This window comes from Mesoplodon densirostris, chromosome 7 (genome assembly GCF_025265405.1).
Source record: "Mesoplodon densirostris isolate mMesDen1 chromosome 7, mMesDen1 primary haplotype, whole genome shotgun sequence".
NCBI classification, from domain to species: Eukaryota; Metazoa; Chordata; class Mammalia; order Artiodactyla; family Ziphiidae; genus Mesoplodon; species Mesoplodon densirostris.
In genome coordinates this window covers 93,895,217-93,914,170 of record NC_082667.1, presented here as the reverse complement: position 1 = coordinate 93,914,170, position 18,954 = coordinate 93,895,217, and the positions used below count along the sequence as shown (strand labels likewise).

General features: G+C 38.3%; 1 protein-coding gene and 1 pseudogene across 1 annotated transcript in view; one reads left to right on the top strand and one right to left on the bottom strand.

Moving 5' to 3' along the window:
- Positions 1-18,954, bottom strand: part of ARHGAP42 (Rho GTPase activating protein 42) — a 290,695-nt gene that overhangs the window by 193,964 nt on the left and 77,777 nt on the right. Inside the window, exon 3 of the mRNA XM_060103053.1 lies at positions 953-1,014. Coding sequence (XP_059959036.1) covers positions 953-1,014 — 62 coding nt within the window. The remainder of the gene's footprint in view (positions 1-952; positions 1,015-18,954) is intronic.
- Positions 16,038-17,119, top strand: LOC132493230 (importin subunit alpha-8-like; annotated as a pseudogene).

Sequence of the window (18,954 nt, the reverse complement as noted above, 5' to 3'; positions counted from 1 at the left end):
CTCAGGCAATGTTCCCCAGGAGTCAGGGCCTCCTTAACGGCACCCTCCTCAAATTCCTCTTCCTCATCTATGGAGCAAAATGACACCAAACTGCTGTGTTCCTAGCCCATTCAGTCCATAAGCCGAGCACTTTATTTTTGTGTATATATAACTCCCCAACAGGATGGTGAAGCCAGTGATATCAAAGATGATGTTTTAAATGTCTGTAACCCTCACTGTAACTGACAACCAACATCTTTACTACCATCAGCATTTATTTATAATGTGCCAGGTGCTGCTACAAATGCTTTACAATGATCTTGTGCGATATATACTACTATTTTTTCCATATGCGAATGGGCAGCCTGGGTCAGAGACAGGGGCCTACACAGAACTTTGAACACAATGGGTACAAAATTATATCTGTGAGTGGATAAGTGTATTACTAATAACCATGCTCTGATACTGTCACATAAGTTAATGTGTCAACGTAGAATGCTTTCCCATTCTTCCCAGCCCAGCAAAATCCTCTGAGTCTTCAAGACCCAATTCAAATGTCACCTTTTCAAGAAAGTCCCCTGCTAACACCCTGGCAAAGTTAGTTGCTCCTTCCAAAAAAAACTGTCTTTAATACTTGTAATGTGTCTTCATTATAACACTAAGGTTATTTAGAAGACTGCTCAATTAGAATGGGTTTCTTCATGGCAGTTTGTTCAATACTTTTAATTCTCAGAACAACTAAATGGAAAGTAAAATGAATGTAATTTATATCTGCTGACCAAATGAAACAAAAAGAAATGGTAGATCTTATTAGCAATATTTGATCATCATACTCACAAATCTTTTCTGTAACATTCAGTACATGTATCAAGTTATAAAATCTGGTATGGCTAAATCTAATTCAGAAGGTCTATTTTTTCTTTTAACATGTCCAAACAAAGCATTATTCTTAAGAAATGGAGAAGAGACTTACCAGTCTTCTCCTTTCTTCTTCTACTGCGATGAGTAGTCTTGCAAATTCTTTTAGTGACTGAGCTATTTAGAAGATAAGTTTAAAAAAAAAAAAAAAAAGCATTAACCTCTTTACAGTGCTGATATCCAATTGCACAAGAATAAACATTACAATAAAGATACTTATGAATCTGTATATATTCTGTGGTTTTATGTTTTTATAAGCAGGAAACAGTATATACAATAGGATTTCAATGACTAACAGCTATATATAAGAGATGTTTGTGTGCTACAAATTGAAGTTTAGCACATATCAAGTATAATATTTTTTCTTCAAAGGCACTATGGGAATATAGTTTATATATTTAATAAATAAAATTTACACATTAGTAAACAAAAGTGTAGTACTGGAATCACTTCTAAACAGAATCCTACAAATAACAAATTCATTAAATCTATAAGAAGCAATAAATCCAGTACTAAGATGTACTTAGTAGCAGCCAGTAATGCAAAGTCTCCCACTGACTTCTTTCTTGAAGCTCAACACATATATACTTAAAAACAGATTCTGTATTCTGTATTACTGTATCACTCCCATATCCAAGGTACTTTAGACGTTTGCTAGTCAGAATGGTCAGAGGACCACCAGCATCAGCATTTTGGGAGCTTGTTAGAAATACAGATGCTCAGGCCCCAGCCCAGAATCTGCATTTTAACAGTATCCCCAGTTGATCCCTTTGCACATTAAAGTTGAGAAGCACTGCCTTAGAAAACTATCTGAACCTCTATTGTTGAGGCTTGGGAAGTGTTCAGGAACTTTGGGAGGACAAACGAAAAAATAAGTAAATAGGGAGTTACAATAGCATATTCTTTAAAAATGCACAGTGCCACACAGTAAACTGTGAAAGATTAATTCATCCACATCGATTTCTGTAACTTATACTTAATGTGAATTATTAACTAAAGTTGGAATGTTTGGATTACAAAACTAACAAAAGAAATAAGGTGAATGCAAATTTTATTTTGATTTAAGCCTTGAACCTTCCCTTCTATGTCCTTATTCTTTAGGCTCCCACCTCTTCCTTCATCCATACTAAGATTGAAAACATCCTGTGAGACCAGAAGTCTAGTAAGTCTGGCATAAAGTCTACAATAAAGGGAGGTGAGTGAGAACAACACATCAAGAGTCTTACCAACAAAACTTATTAAGAAAGAGAAAGAATATTTTCCATTTAAGAATTTAAAATTACAATCTTGGATTTTTCTTCTCTCTTTCCAAAACCACTAGGCTTACACTAACTAAGCTGGTTTGAAATTCTATTCCTATGATTACTTCACACTGTATTTTATTCAGTTACCAAAACAGAAATCAAAGGATTACCTGGGAGACTCACATTAATCTCATAAACACAGTAATGGCCTTAAAGTAAGTGGAACTTTTCTAAAGTGCTTAAAAATGTGATTTTAATTTCTGCAGAAATAACTATCATTGCTACATTACAACCCAGTTTTGACAACAATAAGTTGAAGAAAAAAACATTTTACAAATAGATAGAAGATTTTAACTGGAGTGTGCTATAGCATATTATATGTTTGTACTTTCGGTAAAGAAATATCGAGTCATCATTCTGGCAGCTATCTACTGCCACTGAAGATCTGTTGATGAGCCTGGAAAAAGTCAACAAAGCTTTGAATGATGGAAGGTAATGTTAACATGCCTGCAGAGACAGAAGACAAATATGTCATTCTGGGCTACAGAAGGAGAGGCAACAGGTACTCCTGAGGTGAGAAAATAAGAGGAGATGTAAATAGAAAGAGTACACTAGTTGAAAGTCTGTATAAGAAGCACTTTAACCCCAGATTTTTAACTTAACACCGCCCAACCTTTTTAATAAATATCAAAAACAAAATACCTTACTCTCATATGCTTCCTTTTATCAGAAGCTATTGGTTAACACACTCTCACAAAACTTGGGAACAAAACATGAAAAGAAAACATGAAATCTAGAAAAGCAAAGAAGCAAATGGAATTCTCAGGACAACACAGAACTATTCTAGGACAACAGTTGTGCCAAAGGTCCAGAGAGGCTCTTGTCTACACTGGAGCAATAGGTTAGAAGCTCCAGGAAATGTCTGCAGAGAAAGAAAAATAGAACTGATCAATATCCTGATGTGTCTAAATGTAATGAGAAGAAATTTACACTCCTTTTTTTTTTTTTTTTTTTTAAAGAAAACTCAAAGGCAATTATAGCTAGTGAGCAAAAATATTCAGGGGGAAAAAATTCCAGAAGTTCCAAAAAAGCAAAATTTGAATTTGCTGCGTGCCACAAATATTTACGTGGTATTTACATTGTATTAGGTATTGTAAGTAATCTAGAGATGACTGAAAGTAATATGGGAGGATATGCATAGGTTATATAGGTTATATGCAAATACTACAGGATTTTATATTAAGGACTTGAGCATTTATGGATTCTGAAAGCCAGGGGGTACGGGAACCAATCCCCTGCAAATACCAAGGGACAAGTGAATTAACTCCTGGGAAAACAAAGTTATAAAATAACACAATCAAAATAATTGAAATAACTGAGTTGTGAGTAATATGTACAAAATCACTGATATAAACATTAAAAATTGAATTCATTTTGCCAAAATGAAGTTTTAACTCTATTGAGAGAAAGGGAAAGGAGCATGTTAGATACTATGAACTCAAGACATAGTGTGAAAACACTATGAAGTGGAAGGATGGTACCTAAAACTAAAAAACAAAACAACAACAACAAGAAAAACTCAAGAAGTAGCAAGGTAATCATGGTCTTGAAAGAAACTGAGGAATGGCTAAAAGTTCAAAGTGGTCTTGAGACAGCAAAGAAGGGAGCAGGGCACAACCCTTAAAAGAATGACACAGCCATTAGGAAGAACAGGATAGGACAAAAACTGGTTAGAACCCATTAGGCCCAAGATGGCAGAAGACTGGACTTCCAGTAGACCTTGAGCCTCATTATACACTCACTGTAATATTTAGCATATGCTAAATGACACACCCACAGGTGCCATAACCATAAAAGACCAAAAAATGGGTGGTGGCATAATTCCTGGAAATCTCCGCCCCCTCTCCACAATAGTTAGAATAATCTTCCCCCCTTCCTTAGCCTATGAAATTACCCAGGCCATAAAAACTAACCTCCCCGTATTTCGGGGCTGTTCTCGCTTTCTTAGACAGACCACATTCTGCCTATGGAATGTCTATCTCTCTAAATAAACTTGCTTTCACTTTACTATGGCTCACTCTTGAATTCTTTTCTGCGCAAAGCCAAGGACCCTCACTTGGCGGTGCATCCCAGGGACTTGCCCAAGACCTGGGACATGACCATCCTCTGATACCCCACTATCCTGCAACAGTCTTTCTGAGGAATTAAGTGGCAGGGACTGGTAGAAAAGGAGATTGCTAGTTTTTGTAAAGCCTAAAAAAGAATCTATAATTTTTTAAACAAATAATGAAAAACACTTTATTTTCCTATTAGCCTACACCCTAGGAGGGCACAGACCACATATTATTAATTTTCTCAAAGGGTAAATAAATATCTAGCACAGAGAAGCCTGTCAGCAGGTATTTTTGAAATAAATGAGATTATAACTTGATTTTAGACTGATGTGGGTATACTAGAACCTTCCAGTTGATCAACCCAGAAAATGTTCACAGGCCTACGTAGCAGCGCCCTAGTGGTCTCAGGGAGTATTTTACGATGATGACTTCAGAAGTCCAAAGGTTTCCCCAAGGTAACTGCTACTCCAAAATTGTGGTGTTGCCTTAAATTAGATTTTGGTTACAAGGAAGGAAACTCAAAGTTCTCATTTTGCTGTTGTACCTCTTTGTCCAAAACTTAATGGCCATTTTCTGCTTTACTTGAATGGTTTTCTGGTCTGTTTCCCTTATAAATACTATTTATAGACTCAGTATGACAATAGTAGATTATAATGAGGAAGTCTGGGGAGAAATTTTAACATTTGCAAAAGCAACTGCATGTCTGGTTCCTCACAATGAAAACGACTCTCCTTCCAGCAGTTTTCTGGGTCAGCCCCAATTTGACAGTAACTTTTGTTCCCTCTTTTTCTTTGGTTGATTTTTCAGGGAAATGACTTCAAAAAAACTAAGATTGTTCTCTTTAAATATTATAGTCCTAGTTCTATAAAAGCATACTATGTTTCTTGGTCCAAATGAAGCTTTCAGGTTCATCATTTGTTCTATAAGAAAAGAAACAGTCAGGAACACTAAATAATTTATTTCATGAATTAGGGACAGTGGCCTACTAACTTTTTAAACCCATATCTAATGTTTTTCCCTAAATATTTTTCTTTATAATGATGTCAAAGTATCACATTAATAGTTTACTAAGCACAACATAAGGAAAGAAAACAGAAATTAACAATCCTATAACGCAAGTATAAAATAATTCAAGGTATTATCACATAAATTGGGTTTTAGGAGAAAGAGCAGATGGATAGCCAGTCACTTCCCTGCCTGCCCCACCCTCAAAGTCTAACAGGTACCTCTGACACAAATCAGGCAGATCCAAGCTGCTTAGTTAGTGTTCCCCAGCAGTACTCTAGAGATTAGAAGCCAGTATTAGAATCTCTGGTGCATGAGACCCACAAATGCCTTAAGAGGCCATGAAAACTAGAGGGAGTCTATTCTCCACCAGACCTTGGGCACAAAACATATACAAAATGACTCCCTCGGCACTCATCACAGGGCCTTATACAAAATGGCTATGGATTTTGTGACTGTTTGAGCCATTTTTTCTAAGACTTTGCTTAAGCAAAATCTGAAAACATTTTTTATTACATGCAAATTTCTGATACCCGAATATTTTCTCTTATAATCCATTATTTGTGATGTTCCATATTTTATTTATTAATATTCACATAAATAAAAACCACTGCATTATCCGATTTGGGGGGTCCAGACTAACACTGAATGTAACAGCTGGTCCTGAAATGATAGGTCTTGACAATACCTAGGTGGTATGACAGGAGTTTGATTTAGTGAGAGTAATATTCCAAAAACAATACTTAATACACAGTGGGCTTTCAATAGATGAATTTAACAATACATTCCCACCATCTATTTGCTCTATAAGGAGAAACATACCAACTCTTATTCTAGACTTCATAAAATATTATGAAAAGGATAGGCCAGATACTTTGGAAAATTATGTTAGCTATCCACATTCTTGCCACCTGCATGAAACTTTCCTGGCTGTATTTGCCAGTAATAATCTTTCCCCTTCCTGACCATCTGGACCATGAGATTACTGGAGAGCAATCAAAATGTAGCTTTATATATAAATTTTAACTTTCCAAAAAATTATTGAGGTCAAGACCACTGCTATAGGTTTCCTTTTTACCTCCACAATGTGATATTGGAAAAATACTTTTGAAACAAAAGAAATCTATTATTCAGATGCATTTATGACGGGTCCCAAGAGCATAAACATTCACAAAGACAACAGTTGAATTATACCTAGATAGTGAAGAAGTACGATAATGGCTTCTGTATTTACCAATATCGTAAATTCTGAAACATTCCTGAACTGTATAAAATATCTATTTCCTAACAATTTTTTCAGCAGGCTTAAATTCATCCTACTATTTCTAACTGTGGAAAATCTGTTTAGTGTCTGGAAGTAAGAATGAGCGAGAATAAAGAAAACTATTCCCTGTTCATTGTTGATATAATTCCACAACCTTAAGTACTAAGCATTATATACTATTAAATGTTTCAGCAATTGAACAGCTTGGGCTTTACAGATTTCACAACTATAAGAGCTGAAAAAGCATGTCTCTCTTGCATCTAACCAACATTTATATCATAGTCAGACAATGATGTGCTAAATATTTCTCCTAGGAGTCTTTCCTCAACCTAAACAGCATAAACACATACTCAAAAAAAAAAAAAAAGTATAGATCACAAATCCAGTGACATATACAATTATGTCCACAACACGTTTTTTTCACTTTATTAGAGTGAGCAAATCACTTACAAAGTTCAGATATGCTGATGAATAGAGGGGAACTGGGTTAGCAGTAGGATTTAGACTTGATTAAATCTCAAGGAAAACACGAAAACCTGTAAAAGTCTATAAAAGCCAGATTGAACCAATGCAATCATATTTTATAAGTCCAGATGATGCCCCAACAGTCGCTTGACTTTTCTATTTGGGTGTGAGTAGGCTCTGTCAAGCTTTTTCTCTGGCACTGACTTTTCATGAAGAATAGGAGCAAGGCAGTAAAACATCAGTACTGAACTGAGGATCTGAGCCAGAGCAGGTGAATCCATCATATCCTTCTAGGCCACATGGAGAATTATTAGAATAGAATCAACCTACATAGCCATGGGACACCCAGCATTACACTACAAAAGCGTGCAATGATCTAACAGGGTATCACAACAGCAGCTCAGGCCTGGAACTTCCACTGAGAGTTTTAATTCTCTGAACACTAAAAAGATCAAAGGTAGCATACTGGCTGAAGTATCCAGTGGAAAGTTTTGGTTCAGGAACAATTTAACCCATAAACAAAGCAGGGAGCACAGTCAGCTTGTGGCATGCCTGAATAATAAATACTATTTCTACAAAACAGTGATATAAAAATTGACACCAACTCTCCCACCAGATATTGCAAGTCTTTGGTAACAATTAATATCCCTACTGAGGGGCTGTCCACTCTGTCTGCAATAATGTCATTATTTGCAACCACAAACTCTAGTTATTAGTTTCCAAAAGCCACAACATCAAATAAGATTTTTCCACTCTATTTGTGGCTTCAAGCTCCATGGATGCCTAGTTGCAAAGCCAATAAATTGCTTCCTAAACCAACAGAAAAAAAAAAAAAAAAAAGTCACAGGCCCACTGTGGAATGCCGGCTGGTCACTGTAATACACCCTAGTACTCAGAGGAACTGATCTTTCTTCTAGAGCTTCACAGCCCAGCCCGGTGGAATCCAAGGTCTCACGAAAAGACAGGCAAATTTAGTTCACTTTGAGGTAACTAAACTGGGTTCTCCACAATGTCCTCCAGGTGGTCAGTCTTTTTTTTTTTCATTGCCAAACAAATCAAAAAGCAAGATTAATCTTGAAAACAAGCCCCTGAAAACTTGCATTTAATTTTTTTTATATCCTACCAATGCATCATTGTGTAGCATTGTATTCAGGTGAATTAGGTTTCAGTAAATATGAGATGTATCAAGTTGGAAGAGCATATTAGATATTATCTTGGTAATAAAAGGTTAATATTATAGCATAGTTTTCTAATTAAGCATTAAAGAACAATAAGAAATGCACAACTTGCAAATGAAAACAGTCGTAAAATTAAACTTTTATCCAGTTAGGATAAAACTCTGCAGAGTTAGGAACTGCCTTGTTTCTGATTCGTCACTTGTTCCATACTGCCATCAGCTATGCTACAATCTGTCTGTCCAGTACTTGGATGCCAGTGTAGACTCTGAACAGGACACAGGAACAGGATCCTCACTTTGGAATCCACTGGCTTAATATCAAGTGATCTCTTTCTGCTTTCTCTTGTCCCTGTTCATCCTCTAACCATATTAGCCAGATTCATTGCAGGGGGTTCTAACCAGTAATATGTCTCCTTTTAAATTCCCAACTCCTATTCCTAGTGCCTCCCTCCATACCTGGGTTCTCACATTCCTTGGGTCCCTAAGCACTAACCTGTGCTAGACTTTAATCTGATCTATCAAAGTGGGTCCCAACATTGACTGCCACTGTACATTTGGGCTGAGATTCAGAACTTGTGGCCAAAATGTCAATCTTTCATTCTTCTGGTCTAACTAGATACTCAGTCTGGTTTATCTTATCCTCACTGGCGTAATAACTGGACTCAAAAGAAGAAAGATACCATTTGTAAGCCAGGGGCTTCACCTATAAAAGAAAGCTACCACTACTACTACTGTTACAGATTGATAACTACTAAAAGTGAGGAGAATTATGATTCCAAGAAGAAAGTCACAGTGGATGCACAGAAATAATTCTAGACTATATGTCTAATGATTTTCCTTCATATACTCTCTCTGAACAGGGATAGGACCTTTCAGTAATATCTGCTTTGAAACTGCCAAACTACCGGGTAGTTTGAGAATTCTAGTATTATCTCTATATATAGACAGATAGGTAGATTTAGATATAGATGTATAGACTGGGCTTGTTATTTTATATAGATATAGATATAAAGTATATAACAATTCACATAAGGCCAAGTTTTGACAAATGAATACATGCAAATACAGAAAGGCGGCCTTTCAATTTTACACAATTCCAAAATTTGATTCCAGCTGGTTTCTCCCAAGACTTCATCCCACTACTCATTACTTGAAATGAATTTCATCTGAATTCTAGTTAAATTTTTTTTACTATGAAATTTTATGTTGATGCAATAAGTACTGTTGTGCAAAACATCGTCTACAAGCCACATATATTTAATTTTCTTTCCAAGCACACATATTAATTAGAAAATGAAGAACTGTTGTGCTATTCTGATGTTGCCTTTTTTTAGTTTTTGTTTTGTTTTGTGGTGTTTGACCTGTTTCCCAAAGCCAAAACAACTTCCAATTCAGAAACCATTTTCCCAAGATGTAAACCACTCCCACTTCGGAGCGCCTCTGCCAAGAGGTAGAGATGTTACATAAACTGTTTCATCTAATGCCCACCCAATGATATGAGGTACTGAAGTGTTACCTTCATTTTGCAGATGAGAAAAAGGTCAATCAGCTGGGGTAGCTTGCCCCATGATCTCACAGCTAGTAAGTGGAGAAGCAAGTATTCAGTTTTGAATGTTTGATTCCAAAGTCTATTCTCTCCCAGCAAACCATTATTGCGAAAGGAGGGGGGTGGATAAAAGGTAGTGCCAGCCTACTACCCAGTTCCATTACAGAAAAGAAGAGGCTTATCATCTTTAAAGGCAAACAGAGCCAGAACTATTTGTGCTCAGAGGATAATTAGGCGCCAAGTATCCTGCCTTAAAGGGAACAATCAGTAATTTGCTGTTAACAAACAAGCATTTACACCAAGTACACCCCCATCCCCATCCTTACTGCCATTAGGAACTGACCTCCCAACACTTCTTCACATTCCACAAAGGCTGAAGCACCCCATTCATACTCCTCCTCTGCACCCAATGCTCCTGCCACCACCCTACTGAAGCTTCAACATCCGCTTCCTTGTCCAATATGCAGCCTCTCTCTTCCACAACCTCTTAACCTCTAATGACCTTCCCTCTTCTGTAATTCACACACCCACAAGGACACGAAGAGTTCAAGCAATCTAACCCCTCTGCTTCTGCTTCTTGGCAACCCTTTTATTCAACTCTAGTTTACTCCTAATCTTATTTCCCACAGTGGCCATCTAAAAAGAATTTTCTCCTTTCTCAAGAACCCAGCCCCAAACTTCCCTCACTCACACCAGATGGCCTGGCCTCCTGCTTTTCTGATCAACATGGTCTCCATTCTTTTCAACTTGCCTGTCTCAGAGGAGGGGCCCTCTTCCTCTCAAAAGCTAACAACTCCCCAAGAAGCTTCTAATCTCACCCTTTTCCAACTCCATCTCCATTTTTTTCTCTCCCGCTCTTATTTCCACCGGCACTCTTCTCTCCTCACAAGCCATTTCTCCTTCTCCTCGTCTACAAACTTACTCCAGTGGACTCCCATCCTCATGAAGGAGGAAGACAGGAAGACCTGGGAGTGGGGAAGAAGGAGCTTTGGTACCCGCACCAGCATGGTGCACAGCTATTTAATCCTCACAACACCCTACGAGGCGCTCACAAGTAAAACACCCATATCTGCTATCACCATTCTCCTACTTCTCAAATAATGAAACTGACATGTAGAGGTTAAATAATATGCAAGGTCATAGAGGTAATGACTGGCAGAGCTGACCTCTGAACTCAAATTAGCTCACCTGAAATTTATATACACTTTCCCTCTATTCTAGGCACAGTCCCACAACCCCACCTCACTATTCTAAATTTAACAAATCTGATTATATATCCTGGGAATTTCTACTAGGAATTTTGTCTGAATCTCAAAACTTAACATGTACCAAAACTTAACTCATAATTCTGCTCCACCCCCAGGTACCCTAGCCACATATAAACATATAAATGGGTCCCTAACACCATTCTTCTAGTAACTCGAGTGATGGATTATCCTCAGTCCTTCCTTCCACAGATTCAATTGCCAAATGCTGTTGATCTCTCTCCTCTACCCTTCTTCCATACCCATGTAAGGGTATCACTTCATCTTTGCTGTACTATTACAACAGCCTAGTTATTGGTTTCCCAGTTCCTATGGCTCCAGCTCACCCTACGTAGTAATGGTCAGATTAAAATTCCTAAACGGCACCTTTGATTGTGTCATTATCCAACTCAAAAACTGAATGAGTAAATAAAGTCAGAAGTCCATATTGCAAATGATTTGGGGCCTCCATGATGTGGCCCCAAAGTACCTTTCCAACTGTGTTAGCTTGAGATGTTACTACTTCTGATCTCTTAGTACTTTGAAGCTACTAACATTCCTATAGTATCCCATTTCCATGTCTTTCCTTTAACTACTGGGTTGGCCAAAAGGTTCTTTCATTGTTTTCCCGTAAGATGGCTCTAGTAGCACTTAGTTGTCTTTAACTTCATTTGAAACAATTTTGTTAGATTTTATGTGACAGCTGTCATATCAGAGTGCATTTTAAAAAAGACTTATCAAAACTGGTGAATTTTTGTGTAGCCATTTTAATACTGAATATGGAAGAAAAAAAGCAACATTTTTGGCATACTGTGCTTTATTATTTCAAGAAAGGTGAAAATAAAACTGAAATGCAAAAAAGATTTGTGCACTGTATGGAGAGGGTGCAGTGGCTGATCGAATGTGTCAAAAGAGGTTTGCGAAGTTTCATGCTGGAGATTTCTCACTGGATGATGCTCCATGGTCAGGTAGACCAGTTGAAGTTGATAGCGATCAAATCAAGGCATTAATTGAGAACAATCAACGTTATACCACGCAGGAGATAGCCGACATACTCAAAATACCCAAATCAAGCACTGAAAATCATTTGCACCAGCTTGGTTATGTTCATCGCTTTGATGTTTGGGTTCCACGTAAGTTAAGCAAGAAAAACCTTCTTAACTGTATTTCCACATGTGATTCTCTACTGAAACATAATGAAAACGTTCCATTTTTAAAACAAATTGTGATGGGCGATGAAAAGTGGATACTCTACAATAATGTGGAACAGAAGAGATTGTGGGGCAAGCAAAATGAACCACCACAAACCACACCAAAGGCCAGTATTCATCCAAAGAAGGTGATATTGTGTATATGGTGGGGTTGGAAGGGAGTCCTCTATTATGAGCTTCTTCTGGAAAACCAAACGATTAATTCCAACAAGTACTGCTCCCAATTAGACCAACTGAAAGCAGCACTTGACGAAAAGCATCCAGAATTAGTCAACAGAAAACACATAATCTTCCATCAGGATAACGCAAGACTGTATGTTTCTTTGATGACCAGGCAAAAACTGTTACAGCTTGGCTGGGAAGTTCTGATTCATCCACCGTATTCACCAAACATTGAAACTTTGGATTTCCATTTATTTAGGTCTTTACAAAATTCTCTTAGTGGAAAAAATTTCAATCCCCCAGAAGACTGTAAAAGGCACTTGGAACAGTTTTTTGCTCAAAAAGATAAAAAGTTTTGGGAAGATGGAATTATGAAGTTGCCTGAAAAATGGCAGAAGGTAGTGGAACAAAAGTGTGAATACATTGTTCAATAAAGTTCTTGGTGAAAATGAAAAATGTGTCTTTTATTTTTACTTAAAAACCAAAGGCACTTTTTGGCTAACCCAATACATTTCCTAAGCTGTATCTTACCTAGACATTGGGACTCAGCTCAAATAACATCCTCTTTTTAAGCATCTTCTGATGTCCCTTCTCCAGCTTTGGTGCTCTCACAGCATTTCTGTTCTTACTACTCTATCTAAAGCACTCAGCACATTCTCCTGAGTAATATAGTGATGATATCATAAAGCTATTTTTGGACCCCCTTCTATTAATAAGGGTACAAGAAGATCTTATTCATGTTGCATGTACCAAATTACCCATAAGGTTCTTTGCACTCAGAAGATATTATTAGTAGAGAATTCCAGAGAATCCAAAGTCAACATGAACTAAATGACATCTTATATGGGATTTTAATTTGAAAAGTTGATTTTTTTCCTTCATCCCTGAGTAATCTGCACAGCATCTACACTGGCCCATAAACACTATCACTCATTCTAAGATAGATAGATAGATAGATAGATAGATAGATAGATAGATAGACCAATTTGTTCTGCATAAACCAAAACCTTTTTTCAGGCTGTGAAGGAAAAATGGGGCAACAATGACCAGGTTTCCCCGCAAACACATGGCTTCTATAGCCTCAGTGGCTCCACTGGAAAATGCTAGGCATCAGGGATCTGGTGACCCACAAAGCACTCCTCTGGAACAGACCTTTTCCCAGTTTTAGTACCTTCCCCAGTTGTGCCTCCCTCCCTCAGTATAAAGCACAAGTATATTGTTTAGAGTAGCACTTTTTCCCAGGCTGCATCAGACAACAAGAATCTCCATAAAATGAAAGGCTCCTAACGTCTCAACCCAGAGGATTCTACCTTAGTTCAGGTCTGGGGGTGAAGCCCAAGAATCAAAATTTTAAGGCTCCCCATACTTGATTCTGATGCTAGGCAGCTTGGCAACTGCTGACTTTGTGGCGGGGGCGGGGGGGGGGGGGAGGAATGCATGCTCTTTGTGTGAGGAATTAAGAGTTAAAAACACATTTAAATAGAAAACAGTAGATACGCGTGAGTGTGTGTGTAATTGTTTAAAATAAGATTTGTAAGAATGCTCCTTGCCTGAAGCACATCTGTACTTTCAATGGCAGAAGTAGTTACTTGTGGCCCTCTTGGTAATGGAAGAAACAGAACACTATGTCTGAGTCCTAAGAATCAAGCAGAACCCGAAAGCTCTTCTCTCTACAGCCCTCCGAATCATGACTCAGCAACTATCCTGAATTCTCTCAATGACTGAGAAATTACTCTGAATTAAGCTGTTTTTTCCCAGCCACATATTCCTTGATAACTATCCAAGGCAAGCTTTTCTTTCTTTTGTAGGCCTGTCATTCAACTATTTTCTTGCTTTCCTCCTCCCCCACCGCAAGGCTGTCTCCATTGCTCATATGCTGTCCTTGCCTTTTGCCAGTGAGTTTTCATTAGTCTCTGGGTGCCCACGTCCTGCCTCCTAACTCACTTATTCCAGATACAGTCTCCAGGACTATTGCCTTTCTGGTCCAAACCTTTTAATGTCAAAATTGAAACTGTACTTTTATTATTTCACTCATATTTAAAAATGTTCTCTCTTGGTCCATTAAAAAAAATGCTGATGGACCTAGAGTCTCTCATACAGAGTGAAGTAAGTCAGAAAGAGAAAGACAAATACCATATGCTAACACATATATATGGAATCTAAGAAAAAAAAATGTCATGAAGAACCTAGGGGTAAGACGGGAATAAAGACACAAACCTACTAGAGAATGGACTTGAGGAGATGGGGAGGGGGAAGGGTAAGCTGTGACAAAGTGAGAGAGTGGCATGGGCATATATACACTACCAAACATAAAATAGGTAGCTAGTGGGAAGCAGCCACTTAGCACAGGGACATCAGCTCGGTGCTTTGTGACCACCTAGAGGGATGGGATAGGGAGGGTGGGAGGGAGGGAGACGCAAGAGGGTAGAGATATGGGAACATATGTATATGTATAACTGATTCACTTTGTTATAAAGCACAAACTAACACACGATTGTAAAGCAATTATACTCCAATAAAGATGGAAAAAAAATGCTGATGAAGGCAATCCTTGACTCAACTCTGAACTGGCAAAGACTTCCATGCTATAATTCATCACATATATTGTATCCAGAATAAACCTCCTAAAGGGCTACTTCAATCACAAGCCTCAAGTGTCTCCTGAGGACATGTAAAGTAAACTTGAGACTAAGTGGCAAGCCCTCTGCGATATTCTGTGGCTCCCAATCCTTGTACTCCAGCTAAGAAGATACCTTTACACCTTTTGCACCAAATGGTTTCAAATCCAGAAATAGGTCGATGTTTACATAGTCATATAAATTTGATTGATCACACAGGGAATGGAGGGTAAAATGAGGTTCATTTTATAAGCAGTTTACAGTAATACCACTCTTTTGAAATTAGATATCTGTATATTAAAAATACTAAAGAAAAATTTTAACTAATCTCCCTTCTTTTTGTATCTCTATAGCACTTATGGTCTAATAATATAAAATGAAGTTATGTATTTTATCGTCTAACTCCTCTGACTAATGGCAAAACCATTAGGGTGGGGATTTTTTTTTTTTTTCTGTTTTGCACATGATGTGTCTTCAGCACCCAACGGTGTCTAACAAATCACAAGTGCTTTATTGAATGAATGAACAAGTAAACTCAAAGTTCTGACCCAGGAGCCAGGTGATCAAGGTTCTAATACTTGTGTGACTTTAGAAAATCATTTCACCTGCATCTAAATCAAAATGACAGATTTAGCTCCCATGTTCTCCAAGGTCTCTTTCTACTCTACAATACTAAACTTGCAATTCTATGAAACCAGGCCAACATTTCTGTCAGAAGTAGCTCTTTCTGATAATTCAAAAAAACAAAACAGACAAGCAAAAAAAACAACAGCTTGTGCAACTTCTCATCTTCCCACCTCCACATGTACATAAAGAAGGTACATGAATTATCCTAGAACTAAAGAAATGCAGCTCCCCAATACAAAGATAGAAACTACTCCACACCAAAAAGACAACTGTGACACAGTACTATCTTCAAAAGCTGTTTTCAAAGTGGATGCAGAATTTACATGATATTCAACATGGGTGGATGAACTCTATTAAACAAAGCAGGAAATTAACCAACAAAGGTAGAAACTATGCACCTACCACACACATGGGCCACGGCTTACCTTTCTGATACCTAATATTTACCAATATGCAATAAAACATGTTTCTGTTCCTGAAGTCATCCCTTCATCCCCGTTTGCAGCTCGAGGCAGCCTGGGCTCTGACCAACATTGCCTCAGGGACTTCAGAGCTGACTCGCGCCGTTGTGGAAGGAGCGGCCATCCAGCCCTTGGTTGAGCTCCTGTCTTCCACTCATATGACTGTGTGTGAACAGGCAGTGTGGGCCCTTGGTAACATAACAGATGATGGACCAGAATTCAGAGACAACATTATCTCAAGTGATGCCATTCCACATCTGCTGACCCTGGTTTCATCAAGTATACCAGTCACATTCCTGTGCAACATCGCGTGGACCTTGTCCAACCTGTGCTGGAACAAGAACCCGTACCCTTCTGATCACACAGTGAAGCAGATGTTGCCCACCCTCTTCCACCCACTATGGCACCCAGACGGAGAGGTCCTCTCGGACAGCTGCTGGGCCCTGTCCTACCTCACCGATGGCTGCGATGCACATATCAGCCAAGTGGTGGACACAGGGGTCCTACCCAGGCTGGTTGACTCATGAGCAGCTCAGAACTCAATGTCTTGACCCCCTCTCTCTGCACAGTGGGGAACATTGTGTCACGGGGACGGACCACCAGACCCAGCTGGCCCTGGACGCGGCCATCGTGGCTGTGTGGCCCCAGCTCCTCACATACCCCCATTCCTCCATCCAGAAGGAGGCATCCTGGGCCCTAAGTGATGTGGCTGCGGGGCCCCGCATCTGATAGCTTGCAGTGCGCTGCCTCCCTTGGTGGCTGTTCCAGAAAATGGAGAATTTAAAGCCCAGTAAGAGGCTGTCTGGACAGTGGCTAACTTCACAACTGGGGGCACCGTGGACCAGTTGATCCAGCTTGTCCAGGCTGGAGTCTTGGAGCCTCTAATAAATCTTCTCACCATCCCAGACACCAAAATTGTTATCATCAACCTCAACGTCCTCTTTTTATCCTCCAGGAAGAAGAAAGTGGCACAACCTTACCCGCCCGGGACCAAGGTCGCGAATTCTTAAAGCACTTAACAAACACATACCAAAGCTCCACAACTCCTAAACCAGGGACCAGACCCAAAGAGTCACTTCTTTAAGAACCCCTTCCCCTTGGTGTACCACAGGTATAAAGCTTTTAAAACTGAATGATAATAAAATTTTCCACACTTTCACCTCCATCTAACAACAACAACAAAAAATGGCATGTGTGAAGGTTATGGGCAGGTAGACAAGACCTAATAGGCCATAATAGGGATGTGGAATTTCAACCTGAAGACAATGAGAAGCCATTTCAGGGCATTAATCAGAGAAATGACATCATCTTTGCATTTTAAAAAGATTACTCTGACTGCCTTTGGAAGAAGGCTGCCCCAGATGAGATTTTCTTACAAGGTGGAACTTGGCCATTTCTCTGGGTTTGTGCCCAGGAGAAAATGGGGCATGGGTAGCTTGATTTTATAATGTAACCTATGGATACCTGGTTTGTTTATTTGTTTGTTTTAATACACTTACATTGACCCACAGAACCACAGTTGGAGTACATCTCTTTTATTTTAGGTATGAATAGAATGGCGTTGGTAAAATTGGAATCATATGGTTAGTTTATAAATTTAAGCCTGAAGCATGGCATACTCTTGATGACATTTTTGTCATAATTTTTTGCATAATAACAAAGCCCCAACTGAATTTTCCTCTTTAATACACTTTAGCCTATTGCTCTTATAGAAGAGCAAAAAATCTATCGTATTCGCCTTCAATGAGTCAAGGCTGCCTCATGCACCTATAAAATGCACCATATTTTATACAGTAGATTCTCCATGAGTCAGACGACTCAACTTTTTCACCTCTCTACAGATGACCACGAATGACCACAAAAGTGCCAGGAGTACTGATTTGGGGGACACCAACAAATTGTAGAGGAAGCAAATTTGCAAATACAGAATCTGTGGATAATGAGAATCAACTGTATATTCCTGCAACCCAAGTTATATTGGGCCAGAGCATTTATTTCATTGTCTAATCATTTTGTTGAATGTTTTTGAGCTCTTATAAGTCACTAACCATAGATAAAAGTTCTCTTTTCACTCTCTATCCACTCACCCTGAAATAAGCCTTTTTTAAGGCATGTTATCCCTGAAGGAAGGATATTGCTACCATCTTATTCTTTAGTCTGTACACTCCATGAGGGCAAAAGCTTTGACTACTCTTTTCACCACCAGGTCCCTGGGGACTGGCACAGAGCTTGTCACCTAACAAATAGTCAATAAACATTGAATAATAAACTAAAGAATATTACAATATTTAGCTCTGGTTTGAAACATTTACAAATATTAAGATACTTGTTCTAAATCATTCTCAATTATATGCAATGGCATATAATGCAATGGCATATATATGTGTGTGTCTGTGTTTGTGTATTTATATATAAATACAGTTGGCTCTCTGTATCCAGTTCTGCATCCTCAGATTCAACCAACTGTGAATTAAAAATACTTGGGAAAAAAAATTCCAGAAAGTTTCAAAAAGCAAAACTTGAATTTTCCACATGCTGGCAACTATTTATATAGCACTTATATCATACTTATAACTATTTACATAGCATTTATATTGCATTAGGTATTATAAGTAAGCTAGAGATGATTTAAAGTATATACAAGAGGACTGTGTAGGTTATATGCAAATACCACACCACTTTACATAAGGGACTTGAGCATCTAAGGATTTTGGTATCCATGAAAGCTCCTGAAACCAATCTGCTGTGGATATCGAGGGATGACTATATATGAACTATTTTCCCTCTCAAAATTTAGTTTATTACCATACTGAAAAGAATCATTCTAGATGTACCCAAATATTTACATTTTATTTTTTAATATATGACTCTAAAATTTTATTTATGCACCTTAAAGTGATTTGTTTCTAGAAACGTTTA